The sequence below is a fragment of the Echeneis naucrates genome, chromosome 20 (assembly GCF_900963305.1).
Source record: "Echeneis naucrates chromosome 20, fEcheNa1.1, whole genome shotgun sequence".
NCBI lineage: Eukaryota > Metazoa > Chordata > Actinopteri > Carangiformes > Echeneidae > Echeneis > Echeneis naucrates.
In genome coordinates, this window is record NC_042530.1 from 4,476,918 (window position 1) to 4,490,882 (window position 13,965).

At 37.3% G+C, this 13,965-nt stretch overlaps 1 protein-coding gene and 2 long non-coding RNA genes across 4 annotated transcripts; 1 reads left to right on the forward strand and 2 right to left on the reverse strand.

Annotated features, from left to right (window-relative positions):
* The first annotated feature begins 241 nt into the window (after positions 1 to 241).
* cdv3 (carnitine deficiency-associated gene expressed in ventricle 3) lies at positions 242 to 4,778 on the forward strand. Of its 2 annotated transcripts, none has more exons than XM_029528871.1 (5): positions 242 to 648; positions 1,377 to 1,453; positions 2,254 to 2,390; positions 2,490 to 2,652; positions 2,783 to 4,778. In XM_029528871.1, the coding sequence occupies exons 1-5, from the start codon at positions 463 to 465 to the stop codon at positions 2,907 to 2,909; spliced, it is 690 nt and encodes a 229-aa protein (XP_029384731.1). In that variant the 5' UTR covers positions 242 to 462; the 3' UTR covers positions 2,910 to 4,778. The 2 variants fall into 2 exon arrangements, with proteins under 2 accessions (XP_029384731.1, XP_029384732.1); XM_029528872.1 differs by having other exon boundaries at positions 1,380 to 1,453; positions 2,783 to 4,677.
* On the reverse strand, positions 4,699 to 5,979 carry LOC115060783 (uncharacterized). Its single transcript, XR_003842295.1, has 4 exons — positions 5,933 to 5,979; positions 5,437 to 5,481; positions 5,035 to 5,109; positions 4,699 to 4,851 (listed from the first exon to the last, which is right to left on the reverse strand). It is a non-coding gene; the product is annotated as an uncharacterized LOC115060783 (long non-coding RNA).
* Positions 5,980 to 6,747: 768 nt separating this feature from the next.
* LOC115060782 (uncharacterized) lies at positions 6,748 to 8,918 on the reverse strand. Its single transcript, XR_003842294.1, has 5 exons — positions 8,872 to 8,918; positions 7,948 to 8,016; positions 7,312 to 7,347; positions 7,063 to 7,131; positions 6,748 to 6,856 (listed from the first exon to the last, which is right to left on the reverse strand). It is a non-coding gene; the product is annotated as an uncharacterized LOC115060782 (long non-coding RNA).
* Between the last annotated feature and the right edge of the window lie 5,047 nt (positions 8,919 to 13,965).

Here is a 13,965-nt window from a genome sequence, read left to right on the forward strand (position 1 = left end):
TATGATTGAGGATTTTAAATAACAGCAAAAGGCAGTGCTTGGAAGTACTTAAAATTGCGTTTCAAGTTTTTGTTTTGTTTTTGTTTTTGTTTTTTTGTTATTGAATATTGATTGTCTCAAAGTTGGAATAAAATCTAAATAAAGTGACTTTGACTTTGCTGATATTGGGACTTTTAATTTGGTACACACAGTATTTCCGGGTGAGAGTTGAAGTGTTTCCGGGTAACGGTCCAGATTTGTCACATAGCCCGTGCATGGCATGGTTGACAGGGTAGCTAACGACTCGGTGAGGGGGACCAGGGTGGACGTTTTAATCAGCCCGAAAAAGAAGTGAAACTGCCCCAAGAAGGGGGTAACTCCGAGTCTCCTTCCCATCAAAGCGGCTGTCTTCACCCGGAAAAGGCGCATTTCCCACATTTCTCATCCCTCGCGAAGCTAACTTGTTCACATTGGCCGTTGAAAATGGCGGATATGCCAGCGGAGAAGAGCCTGGACGACTTCTTTGCCAAGCGGGATAAAAAGAAGAAGAAAGAAAAAGGAAAGGGCAAGGAGTCGGCCGCCGGGCCCGCGGCGACTGCGCTGAAGAAGACCAAAAAGGAGAAAGAGAAATCGGCCAAAAACGAGAACCAGGACGCCCAGATCGAGAAGGTAACCGCCGCTTCTCTCCGGCAACTTTGCCCCCCCCCCCCCCCTCACACCGGCGTCGTGTCAAATTTTGCACCCCTCGTCACAAACTGCCCCCTGCTCACGTTTAGCCGGCTAGCTAAACAGCTCTGCTAATATTTATCCAACTTGTGAAGGTCTCCCACATGAGGGCACGACGCCGGTAGCTAGCCATCTAGCATATGGTGCTATACCCTGGCGCACTTTGTAACGGGAAACCAAATTCAGGATAACACGTCTCTTGGCCTTTTTCTCACGAGCTTCTCCTTCAGTTTGTGAGCTGTTAAAGTCGGGCCATGACAGGATATTAAAATGTAACCCCCCCCCCCTTAAAGTTAGCCATCACCCTGACGCCGGCCTTGTGACTGAAGTAGCTGTCATCTGTTCTGAATCGTGGCTCTCTAGCTAGGCCGGGCCGCCATTTGTCTCAAGTTTTTTTTTTTTTTTTTTTTTTTTTTTTTTTTTTCCTCTCTCTCCTTTTTCTTTTCTTGGTAACACCCTCAGAGAAAAAAGGTTTCAGATCACACGAAGGTCTGACAGAAGGACAGAAATAACCTTCTCTAATCTATTATGGGGTTCACAGCTGGCAACACTGGTGTGTACCGTTGATCCAAAGTGTTTTAAAGAAAAAGTGAAAAACAAAAAAATATTCAGAAGATGTGGATGAAATGTTATTGTCTTCTTCTTGGGAGTTAATGTTTCAATTTGCCCAGGAGGACGAGGAATGGAAAGAGTTTGAACAGAAGGAAGTTGACTACAGCGGGCTGAGGCTCCAAGCTTTACAGATAAGGTGGGTGAAGTATTTTGGTTGTCATCCATGTTTCAGGGTCACGCTGTCTTTTGCATCCCAGTGCTTTGCCATCAGATGGAGGTCAGTTAGGGCCATGTCATCTCTTATCTGTCATCTAAAATTTGGCATTATTTGATATTCTACTGCCAGGAGCAATAAAGGCAACATTTGTAAGATTTGAATCACAGGGCTTTTATGTAGCTGTCATTGTGCACCAGCAGATTCAGGAAATAATGATTTAGTTATCCCAGCTCCAAATCATATTGGCTTTTTTCCACAGTGATTGAGATGAAACATGCGTTGGACACTTTATTCCAGTTAACAAGCTGCAATGAGGTTACTGAGCTGTTTGAATTGATTTGCAATACATGACTTATGTTTTCATGTACTCAGAATTTGTGCAAACCTAATTTGACTGAAAATTAACTGTAAGCAGAAATGTACAAGCAAATATCTGTCAGTCTAAATTGAAGAATAAATGAGCCATGATTGGAGTGTGGGCAGGAAATGATGGATACAAAACTCCAAATGTCTCAGTTAGACATAATCCCTAAAAGCAAATGCCCTTTGCTGCCATGCAGGTACATTTAAACTACACAGAGACATTTAGAGATGGTAAGGAAGCAAATAATGTCAAGTGAAATACACATAAGTCTAACAGAAGTTTAATTACCCAGAAGATAATTTACAATATAGCCATTATTATGTTATTATAACCTCAAAATTTCCACTGTGTGGAGGCAACACTACATCTCATCTTGTGTTCATTTGTCCTCAACTGTCCATCTGGTGGTTTGTAGTGATGAGAAAGAGGAAGAAGAGTATGAGAAAGAGGAGGTTGGAGAGGATGGAGAGATCATTCTGGTCAGTGGAGATAAAGTGTCTGGACCTTGGAACAAATCTGGAGCAGCTCCCCCTCCTCCTCCTGCTCCTGTGGGTGAGTGAACCAAACCCCCATTTGTTTCAAAGAGTAAATTTATAAAAACATTAAAAAGAAATGGAGTCATTGTTTAAATAACGTAATCTCTGTATTCAGAGGATGTAGAGGTCCCTGAGGCAAAGCCTGCTGGCGTATATCGTCCTCCAGGGGCTCGGCTGACTACTCCCAGACGAGGTCCTAGCCAGGGACCACCAGAGATCTACAGCGATACACAGTTCCCCTCTCTAATGGCCACAGCCAAGCACGTGGAGACACGCAAGTGAGTAGAATTGAAGGGTTTGCTTAAGATGGTCTCCCTGCAATTTTATATAAATTATAAATTAATAAATGACAAATCAATTTAAAAAAAACAAGCAAACACTAAAACCATTGCATACCTGTGTTTTTAGGGACAAAGAAATGGAGAAGACTTTTGAGGTTGTGAAACACAAGAACCGTGGTAGAGAGGAAACCAGCAGTGCTTCTATGCAGCATTTGCAGCTTGATAACCAGTATGCCATCCTGGGGGACAAGTAGAGCCACTCCCCTCCGTCCCCTGGCCCCTCCAGCTCGGTCCTGCCCAGTCCCTTGAAGGAAGCTGAAATCCAGCTGTGTGGACTGCAGTCCTGACAGAGCTCATGCTGCCACCATCACCACACTGGTTACTCACAAACACACACACACTGATACACGCACATACACACACAAAGTAGCACCACCACCACAGCATATACAGTGAAACTCCCCTGAAATAGACCACCCATACCCTTCACTTATATTTGGTTGGCAAACCTGAGGGACTGCATCTGAAGGGGCTGTTGAAAGAGGGATTAATTGAAAAGGAAATAGCAAAATACACCCAAACGTACAACACTGCAGCAGCAACAAACGACAACGTAGTTGTCCTTTATGGATTGTACTCAGAGCAGTAGTTGTATGGTGCAACTTCTCTCTGGACTTAAACTTGCTTTGATAAAGCCACAGAGGATCGAAGGAGACTTTAGGCAAGGTGATTTTACAAACTTATGTGAAAATATCTATTTTTTTGCAAGATTGCTATAACCCAATTGCACAAGGTTATTTTCGGGTGTGTTTGAGTTGCGGTTGGGGCTTCGGGAGTGGGGAAACTACCTCAGCAGCATAGCTGGTGGAGACCATGAGGACTGAGCTTTTTTCCCGCTGTGGTGGTGAACGGGGCAAACACCAACCCCCCCCCACATACAAGCTGGCCATCAAGCTCTTTGATTTATAAACTTGAAGCTTTTTTTTTTTTTTTTTTTTGGGTTTGTTTTGTTGTTTTTTTTGTTGTTGTTTCTTTGTGATGATGATGATGACAACATTCTGCAAAGAGCTATGGACAAGAAACGATAAGTTGTGGTCCTCATTTAGAATTTCTATATTAAGTGGCCTTAATGATAGAGTAAAACTGCATTGTCATCTAAAGAGAACTTTGCTTGTTGTGTGATGGGCTGTTGCCTGCCTCTGGATCTCACCACTTTGTGAAAAAGAAAAACATACAAATGAAAAATATCCTTCTGTTCAAGAATGTAGTACGGTTGTAGTTTCCCTGATGATTACAACAAACTGTCTTTCATATCCACCGTTTGATTCTTGCTGCCCTGACTTAATTTGGTGTCTTTAGACTTCAGAAAAAGAGCAATTAAAGCTTGTTTCCAATCTGAAACAATTCTTTTGGTAACAAATGCTTTTCTGTGGTTTGACAGCATTTGTCACAGGTGTTACAAATCCAACAAAAATGACTGGAAAACCACTTTTAAAAGCATATTGGTTGAGGTTGCTTGCCCCGATTGTCATAAAGTGGTGTAAGCCTCAAATTTTAAAACTGATCTCCTTTTTTTTTTTTTTTTTAAATGAAGGCTTTGCAGCCACACTTGCAGTTGTTTTGAACAGGTAGTTTGTGCATAACTTCATTCCCAGAGTTACAGCGACTGCTGGTCTGTAAATAGAAACTGTCACTTAACCAACAGAGTACTTTCCACTTCCAAAACAGTGGTACACCCACTTAAAATCAAATGGGTTTTTACTATGAGAACAGTTATGTTTAGAAAGGTGAAGAACTGGATTTATGTTCTGTTTCTGTCCTTTCCAAAAAAGAGGTCATGGAGTACTGGTCCCTGATGGGACGCACACTGAGTGGACATAGGTAATATTTGTGATGAAAAGAGAAGAGCCTAACACAAAAAATAAAGTGATCCTTGTGAATTAAGTCTTGTCTGAATCTTTAAAATTTAAAATGGGGAAATTCCACTGATGCCTCACTTTGTCACAGAAGGTATTCATTTAGAAATTTTTTATTTGGGAAAGCACATTTCAAATGACCAGATTAACAAAAAAAAAAAGGAAACCTTTCTCAGGCAACAGATTTCCAATGTTTATTTGAAGGTCATAACACCATTACGAGTAATTAAATGTTCATGCCAGGCTGAGTCCCTTGGATGTGTCCCGTTGTTTGCGTTCCCTAAAAATACAGTAAGAATTGATGACCACCATTTAAATATAGAGCTTAAAATCAAAATAGTTTTAATTATATACTGCACAATTTATTCTACTGAAAACATGCAATTTAGGATTAACTTAATGTTTTTTGTATTTGCATCATCATATGATTGCTAATGTTGGTTACTGTGGAAGAGTTTCTTACTTTGATGACGTTGCCATCTGGTGCTTCAGTTGGAAAACCATCCGTATTTGTAAGAAGGTGCCAGAAATCGCTGTCCTGAATGGCAAAAAGAAATTATTTCACCAATTTTCACAAATATGCAGACAAATTTGAAATGTATTCCCTCAGATCATGAGGGATCACGATCTCCATTAGATCATTGAAGATAGTAACTTGTTTCTAACTCGACACATCATTGGAATCTATATAACTTGATACTGAAAAAAAGCTCACTTCTTATAGCACCTCATGGATTTTGGAGCCAACACGATACAAAAACAATCATGTTCTTAATGGCCTGGCCCTTCATGTTATGTTGTATGTACTATAAATCAGCCTCTCTCCCCATTGTGAGTTTTTGGACCTGCAAAATGGTTTACCTACCTCATTGGACTTGGGCTTTTGTTGATTCCGATTATCCTTTGCAGTCTAAAATTGGAATGTATACCACGTGAATTCGAGAATGAATTACAACAGAAAACACAGATTTCATAATGTTTGTGAAGTATCCCTTTGCCTTTTTGTTTATACAGTTTCTGTGTCATTGACATTAGCGGTCAAGCAAATAAAAGGGCATGTCTGATTTAGTCCATTTGATACGTGCTCCAGTTTATTCACTTACTCTTGCAAAAGAAATTATACAGTTAAGTTTACCAGTTACTTGAGCAATTACTAAAAAGTATGCTACGGCAAACAAAATACTAATGCAGAGTTTTACAAAGCAAAAATCATAAAATCAATATAAATTTTATTTTAACAGATTAAACAAACAGACAAAACCCTCACAACAATAGCATTGTTGATTATTTATATTCAGATAGAATTTGTTTTCTATCAAAGAAATCACTGGGAATTCTCTAATTCTACCACAGGATCTTACCGAGGCTGTGAGAACGGCTCCCACCAAACAGAGCAGTATGATCCCTCTCATCTTGAACACAGATCAGCTCCTGAAGCTCGAATGCTTGTTTTATAGTGTTCATGTTAGTAGGTGGAGTCTCTTACTCTTCTTTGCTGCTAAATGTTTTTAAGCTCCAATTCCAGTTTAATATCAAAGTCCAACTTTGTACATTTATTAACAAAAGTCTACCAACAATTTGTTGACATTTACAAGTTGTTACCACGACCAGTAAATTTTATTTAACTTCAAATGATGAATAAAGTAGTGCATTAAAGCTGGTTTCTAATCTCAGTGCATTGTTTTGGACAACAGAGGCGTTGTTCCATTGGTGGGGATGAGATATTTCATTATCACCTTCATGGAATATGGAACACTGAATCGATCAGATTTTCATGGTCAAGGTTTCAAGGTTTATGTAAGTGACCACAAACAGTTTCTACTGGTACACATTAGATTTTAGTGGTGAAATATCAGGTCAAGGTCAATGTCGCCTCACATGATGTTTGCCTGAATGCCTCAAGGAATTTTCTTCAAATTTGGCCCAAATATCCACTCAGAATAATCTAAGTGGAAGAGACGTACAGCTGTGAGGATGCAATTCCAGTCTCATTATTTATTGGCATGTAAATTGGTAGAATGTCCCCAAACATTGTTTCATGATGTGTCTGAATATCAATTTATATATAAAGCACTTTCTTAGACAAATTCAGTAATTGGATGTTCAGTGAGTTTATACAGGATCGAGTATATAACACTGACAAGTGCTCATGTTTATGGAAATAAAGAACACGACTCCCAGTTCAACAGCTTATCTTTATTGTTTAATATTTATTATCCTGTTGGTCTTGAAATGTATTTGTGTCTGTTGAGCCCTTTTCAATGTGTTGGCTTTCAATTATTTCCCTGAAGGATAAAGACGGATATCTGCAGTTATTTGCGAGACATTTTAAAAGCACAGACACACACTGAAAAACATGACTGAGATTATTACATGTTTTCAATTTTCACATTTTCTCTTTGTTTGTTTGTTTTAATTCGATATTTGACTTACAACTTTCAATGTGAGGTTCATAAATATGTCAGGTAGTTATCCTTGAATAGTTTCTTACTTGGGTGTCCTCTCCTTCAGGGGGTCCAAACCCAAAAGAATTTTCAACTTTGTCTATGGCACCAGCCCACTGAAAAGGAGAAATCAGAACCAACTGAAGTGTTTAAAGTCTTATCTGGCGTTTGCACTCTTACATGTTCACACATCGTCTCCAGCTTTGTGTCCAAGACAATAAACTAGTATTTTTGATTTCTGAATCGTATGACACTTCACCCTTAGTCATTAGTTTATGAAAGTTGAGGGGACCTACCTTTATTGTCAGATTATCTTTTTCAATTTCCACGGGCTGAAATACAAACAGAAATGGCAACAGTGTAATACACACTCGAGACCCTGAGGTCTTTCTGAAACTTGGAAGTTGGAAACACCAATAAGGGTAAAATGTATTTTTACTCTTGTTTAGTGTTTAACTCTTGCATATTAGAGAGTCTTTGAAATGGGATCAAAAATCTTCAGTTGTACACATTTTTCTTGTGTGTGTGTGTCTGTGTGTTGGCTGTTTAGTTCAGAAAAGAAATTGAGATCCAAAAACTGGATGTGCAAGTGTTGTTTGACAGACATTAAAAATAGTACAGTCTTGTCATACTGTCATAAAAACTGTAGAAGCAGAACATACTGTTTATAGCTGTTCTAGATTTAAATCAAAGCCTGAAAAGTAAAACTCTGATGATAATCAAACCTTTACAAAGACAGCAAAAGCCTTTGTTCAGCAGGGGAGAAAAAAAAATTATTGGTGTTATAATAATCGGACGCAATCAGAGCAAATTATATTTATTTAAAATATCACAAAAAAAAAAACAACACATGGCAGCCGTGTTCATAGAAACCTCATGTTGAGTCCAAATGTTCCTATCACAGACTGAACCGGGTCTACTGCTCTACCCACCGTTGATGTGTTGGTTGTTCCATTAAATCCATCTGGATTCCCCATCGGGGTTGAAAACTTCGAATATGGCTGGAAATTTTGTTGAAAATCATTATTTAACCTGAGTCCAAGGACATAATGGTGTTTAATAAATATACATTTGACAATTTATTGAGTCCCTAAAATCAAATCATTTTGAAAGACACAGTTGCAAAAAGATGAATGCTCTAAGCCTCTATTGGTTTATTTACAGTTTCTTGACACAAAAAACTAACAAACAAAAGATATTGTGTTTTGTTTTGTTTTTGTTTTTTTTTTTTTGTTTTTTTTGCTGCTTACTTTTAATGTCAGCATTTTCAAAATGTCAATCAAAATCAATATAGATGAGATAAGAATTTTATCAAGAATATTTAAATTGGCAAATTTAAAGTTGATAATGCACTACAGATTATTGATCCAGTTATCAATTTTTTTTCCTCAGTTGTAGCATTTAAGACATTACTGAGATAATTTGTTTTTTCATTTTTCTTCTTTGTGTACATAGCATGTTAAACTAAAAAATTATGGAACTAATTTGAGCTTGATTACTGTTTTATCACTGGATATCTATTATGAATTTAAAAAGAAATGTTATTCAAATTGATATAACTTAACAGCTATGACCCTGAAATATCAACTAGAGGTATTCAACCCACATTAATTCAGATCGATGGGTTTTAAAATAAAAAATTTCATAGCCATATTCAGCAGTGTTTAAATTTTGTTCATGCGTTAGTTGAACAACATGACTAAAATGTAAAGTAAAATGTGAATTAAGCAGATGGTAGTAATTATTTCAATATACATGACATCAGAAACACACACACAAAACCTATGGACTAACAGATCTGTTGATAATTTATGATTAAAAGTTATTTTCGCTGGAATTTTTCTACAGGATCTTACCGAGGCTGTGAGAATGGCTCCCACCAAACAGAGCAGTATGATCCCTCTCATCTTGAACACAGATCAGCTCCTGAAGCTCGAACACTCGTTTTATAGTGTTCATGTCAGTAGGTGGAGTCTCTTAACAGCCAAATGTTTTTAAACTCCAGTTCTAGTTTGATATCAAAGTCTAACTTTGCACATTTGTTGACAAATGTGAAAGTCAACCAACAGTTTGGCGACTCTTACAAGCTGTTACCTTTGCTAGTTAACTTTATTTATCTTCAAATGATGAATGAAGTCGTGAATTAAAGCTGGTTTCCAGTCAGTGTTTACAGGTAGTCCATCCATCCGTCTGTCGGTATGTTTTATTCATGTGGATGAGATATTTTAGCAGCACCTTCATGAAACATTCAGGTGGACTGGATCAATCAGATTTAAGGGGTCAAAGGTCAAGGTTGGACACAACATCTCAGGACCACCTCAATGCAACTTCACATGAAAATTCATGAAAGATAAACTTATTAGATTTTGGTGGTAAAAGAAAGAAAAGTTTCCAGTTACCTCAAACTGATTTATTGGTCTTGTGAATACAATATCTCAGCAACACTTTTAGGCAGTTCAAAAACAAGCTGCATAAATATTATAAAACAGCCGTACAGGTTCTTTTTTTAAATGTGAAATATATTATTACAATTGAACACATTTCTTTGGAAAAAACCCAAAACAAACAAACAAATAAGGAATAATTTCATGCAGTTTTGCTGGAGAAATGTTTATTTATAGGACAGTGGGAACAGGCAGAGAATAGGCGAATGAAACACAGCAGAGAAAGCAGCTGGACTGATGTGATATCAGCCTAAAGGCTTAATAGAAGTAGAGGGGTTGGACGCTCATCCTGTTGGTGTTACTCCTCCAGTTGACTTGATGTGCTTGTATTTGTTGAGCCCTCCTCCATGTGTTGTCTTTCATTTATTTCTCTGAAGGATCGAACAACAAACAAAGATTATCACCTTTCACAGTTGTATTTCACAGCACTTCATTTGGATTTCCAATATTATTCATAAACATTTAAGGTTGCCGTATTTAAACTGTGTAACCTGGATGTCTGCTCATTCAGTAGGTGAGGGTTCGAACCCAGAAGCATTTTCCAATGTTTCTTTGTCTTTCCACTGAAAAGAAAAAAATCAGAAACTTTGTTCGACCTTCCCATGAAGTATAATCAGGTTAGGGTTAGGGTGAAAGTTGAGGCAACATACCTGTGGGATCTGATTATCTTTACTGCTTTTTACTTGAACCTGAATTAGAAACAGAAATAACCACATGACGGTTACTCTGCTCCTTTCTTTTTTTTAGTGATATATTTATCAGAAATAAAATGTATTCTAGTTTTAATGTTAAATGTTTAAGTGTAGCACACAAGAAAGCCTTAAAGAGAAGATAAAAAATTTATTTTCAAAAACTGGTTATGTGAACAAAAACACAAAAGAACATCCCCCCAAAAACATTAGAAGTTTACATTTGTTAAAATGTATGTTTCAGATATGTAGAGGTAGAGCATACAGTTTACAGTCTCACAGACCAGAGCTGTGTCAAAATTAAAATAAAAATGTTCATGGACACCTCATGTTGAGTGTAAATGTTCTTACCTCAGATGGAGTACCTGACTCACTTCCATCAGTTTGAATCTGGTCTTCTGGCGAGCCGACCGCTGATGAGTTGGTTGTTGTGTTAAATCCGTCTGGATTATGCATTGGTGTTGAATACTTTGATAATTTCACAAAATTCAATTTCTGTAAATGAAATTGAAAATCATTAGTTAACCTCAGTCCAAAGTGAACATTGACATCTGTGTAGACAAAGCAATTTTATTTTATTTACAAAATATAAATTCGTGAATAGAAAGTTATTCCATTAAATTGCCAAGTAAAGATTCAGTAAAACTTATTATAGGAATTTTTATAAATTTATCAAGTCAGTGCATTTATTCTGATTGGATATTTTTCAGCTCTCAATGCAAAGTCCTAAAATATAGCATGACTAAACCCTAACATTTGTTGGAATTAATGCCATTCTGGCACAAAGTCTTCCTACCTGTTGTGGCTTCTGAAACCCATTCTTGTTTTCAAGTGGTTCCCTGCTTTCCTTTGGCTCCTGACATTACAATTAAAAACATTAATCCAAAGATCTCATATACAGAATAATCTGACCAACAAGGATATTGACGTTATATTAGCAGCAGCGCCATAATCAGTAATCCAGAACGTCGCCCTCTGTAGGCAGAGTTAGAGATTTTTCTGCTCTTATAAACACAGGTGGCAGCAATCAGTGTCTCTTTGTCAGAGTGTTCATGTGGTAGGACTGCTTGGTGTGTGCAGGTAAGGGGCACCTCTTATATGGTTTGACCAGACAGCTAAGGAGGTTTTCATATATTTAGCTGCGGTGGAGCTGTGTCCTGATTGAGCCATCGAATATTGAGCAGGTTGGCCGTGGATAAGTCGTTTGTGGTTCTGCTCGAGGTTTCTGCCTCTTCAAGGAAGTTTTTTTTCTTGCTCATCGGGGGATCTGTCGGGTCTCTTTAAGTCATTTTATCAAGAGTTTGGTCTTGACCTGCTCTATATGTAAAGTGCCTGGATGTAACTTTCTTATGATTTGCATATAAATAAATCTGATTTGATTTGAACTGTAGATTTATAAATACTGGTGATGATTCAGTCTTGTAGGAAATCCAGCCTCCCTCCTCTGTAGTCCGTCTGCTGACCCCGCTGTTGTCTTCTCCTAGTCAGGGCCGAGGGGGAGGGAGGTGACCTAACTACTGTGGAAATGTGGGAGGCCTTTTGAGTATCTCCTTATCTACATAAATAATTTTCAGTATGTTTTCCCCTCATCACAGACAAAGTGCCAGACTGCTGATTTACTTAAGCCAGGCTCGTCCATGAGCCTGGCTTAAATTGTCCAAACTATGATTTGGTGTGAACTGTGCGCTGTTTGTTTGATGCTGTTAGCAGCTAGTATAATATCTGATTGGAAAAGAATATCATGCTGTGAAACTGAGCTTACTCATTCTTCTGTTTTATTTCTTTTTTTTTTTTTTTCCCTTTAGGCCTCAGAACACTGTGGAGAGTAATTGTGGACTCCACTTCCCAGTGTGCAGTGTGGTAGGATGTTGGTCCTCTGTTTGTGGATTTGTGTTCCTGTAGTGTAAGCTGCAGTGAGGATTGGACTGTAGGTTGCTCACGTGCTTGCTTGTTGATGGTTTGGATAGAGTCTCCCGTGGAAAGGACTCAACTTTAGTTCCCCACTTTATACTGGAGTACATTTTTGAAGTTGTTTTTTTTTTTTTTTTTTTAAATCATAAATTCCCTGCCTTCAAATTACAAGTGCTTCCCTCCCTTCTCTGGATTTCCACCAGAAATTATTTAACTACCAATCTTCTTAAATAAACATTTTTGTCAATTGAATGCAAGTCGTCTCCTCTTATTGAAATCAAAAATTTGTATTGTGCCCGCATGTAATATATTTGGTTCCATAAAGATCCAGAGCATGTCAGCCTCCTGTAGTGTCTGGTCATGCCAAATTCATTGTTTTGGATAACTTTTTTTTTTTTTTTCCCCCACTGGTCAAATTTGTGCATTAATTCTGATTTATGTTTTAACTCAAAGTACAAACCCCTAAAATTTACAGTTACGAAACCTAAATATTTGGTAGAATTAATGCCGTTTATCCACAAAATCTACTCACTGTTGTTGAGTTGGCTGTTATATTAAATCCATTCTCATTTACAAGTGGTCTCCTGCTGCCCTTGGGCCACTGAAATTGCAATAAAAAAAAAATAAAAAAATCCATGAATGTCACAACATTTAGACAGCAAGGATATTTGCATTGGACTGAAACTCAGCACCTCCATAATCAATCACAGACTGGTAGCACAAAATGTTGGTTTGTCTTTCTATCTTTGCTTGAGTTGTCTCAAAATAAAAATGGCAATTTGGAGCCTGCAAGATGGCGTCACAAATTGGTTTTATTAGGCAAGTTAAATAAGTGTATTAATTTCAGTAAATAACTAAGTTACAGATTTACTCTTTGAAAAGTAATTGTCTGTTTTAAAATCAATCAAACTGGAGAAAAATGTAATCATTCTTACCGGTTTTACTGTTGACACTGTGAAAATGAATCCCAACAAACAGAGTAGTGTAAGCGCTCTCATCTTAAACGTCTATAGCTTCTTGTCTCCACCAACGTGGGTTTTATCATGTGTCATGTCAGTAGGTGGAATTTGGTCAACACTGTTGTGTAACCAACTGCTGCGTATTTGAGAAAGTTGCTGTATTACTGGTGAGCATATCCCCAAAAGTTCCTGATATGTTGCACTTCAGTTGGTTTCAGTAGTAATGTTATTGTTTCTTCTGTCTTCATGTTTAACTACAGACATGCTAGTATTTTCTGAGCTGGTAGGAATTGTTGACTGTGTAATTTTTTTCCAATGTAATTGGAAGGCTATTCAATTAAAATGAATAATTTATCATTTGAAAACATTTGTCAGTTCAAAGTTCATTTACTGTCATAATACATTTCAGGACTGTCCTATAAAGGATATTTGTAGTTACTCAGTTTGTGCAAAGTTGTTTTGGCATCATATATCATAAATTTGTCTGCTTTCATGAATTATGAGAATATAATAAAGGTTAAAATGGCAGAATCTGAAGTAGCAAAACAATAAAACAATTCAAAGAATTACAAATAGTATAACCCAACATTTAAGACACGTTGTCTTAGTTTGTTTAAATGATCTTTTATTTATTAATTAATAAGTGTCTCTTTCTAGTCATTTTGTTTGTGGTTGTCTCCTTAGTCATATTGTGGTCTTTTTGTGTCCTTTTAATTTGTGTCAAATACTAACTTTATTTATTTATTTAGATGATTTATAAATAACTTTATGTGGCCTTTTGTGTCACCCCCTCATTCGCCAGTGTTTAAATCCGGAAGTGACTACAAAAATAAAATAAAAACCTGGATATTTCGCTCTGAAATCTGGCTGAGTGGAGGCATTAGAAATGACTTCTACATCAGATTTTCGTGGAAATAAGAGATTAATAAATCAGACTTTATTTTACG

Excerpts from the sequence above, each read along its gene's own strand:
- cdv3 (XM_029528871.1), top strand. The coding sequence starts at position 463 with ATGGCGGATATGCCAGCGGAGAAGAGCCTGGACGACTTCTTTGCCAAG. Across the intron at positions 1,454-2,253 it reads CTCCAAGCTTTACAGATAAG|TGATGAGAAAGAGGAAGAAG; the intron begins GTGGGTGAAGTA and ends GGTGGTTTGTAG. Across the intron at positions 2,653-2,782 it reads AAGCACGTGGAGACACGCAA|GGACAAAGAAATGGAGAAGA; the intron begins GTGAGTAGAATT and ends CTGTGTTTTTAG.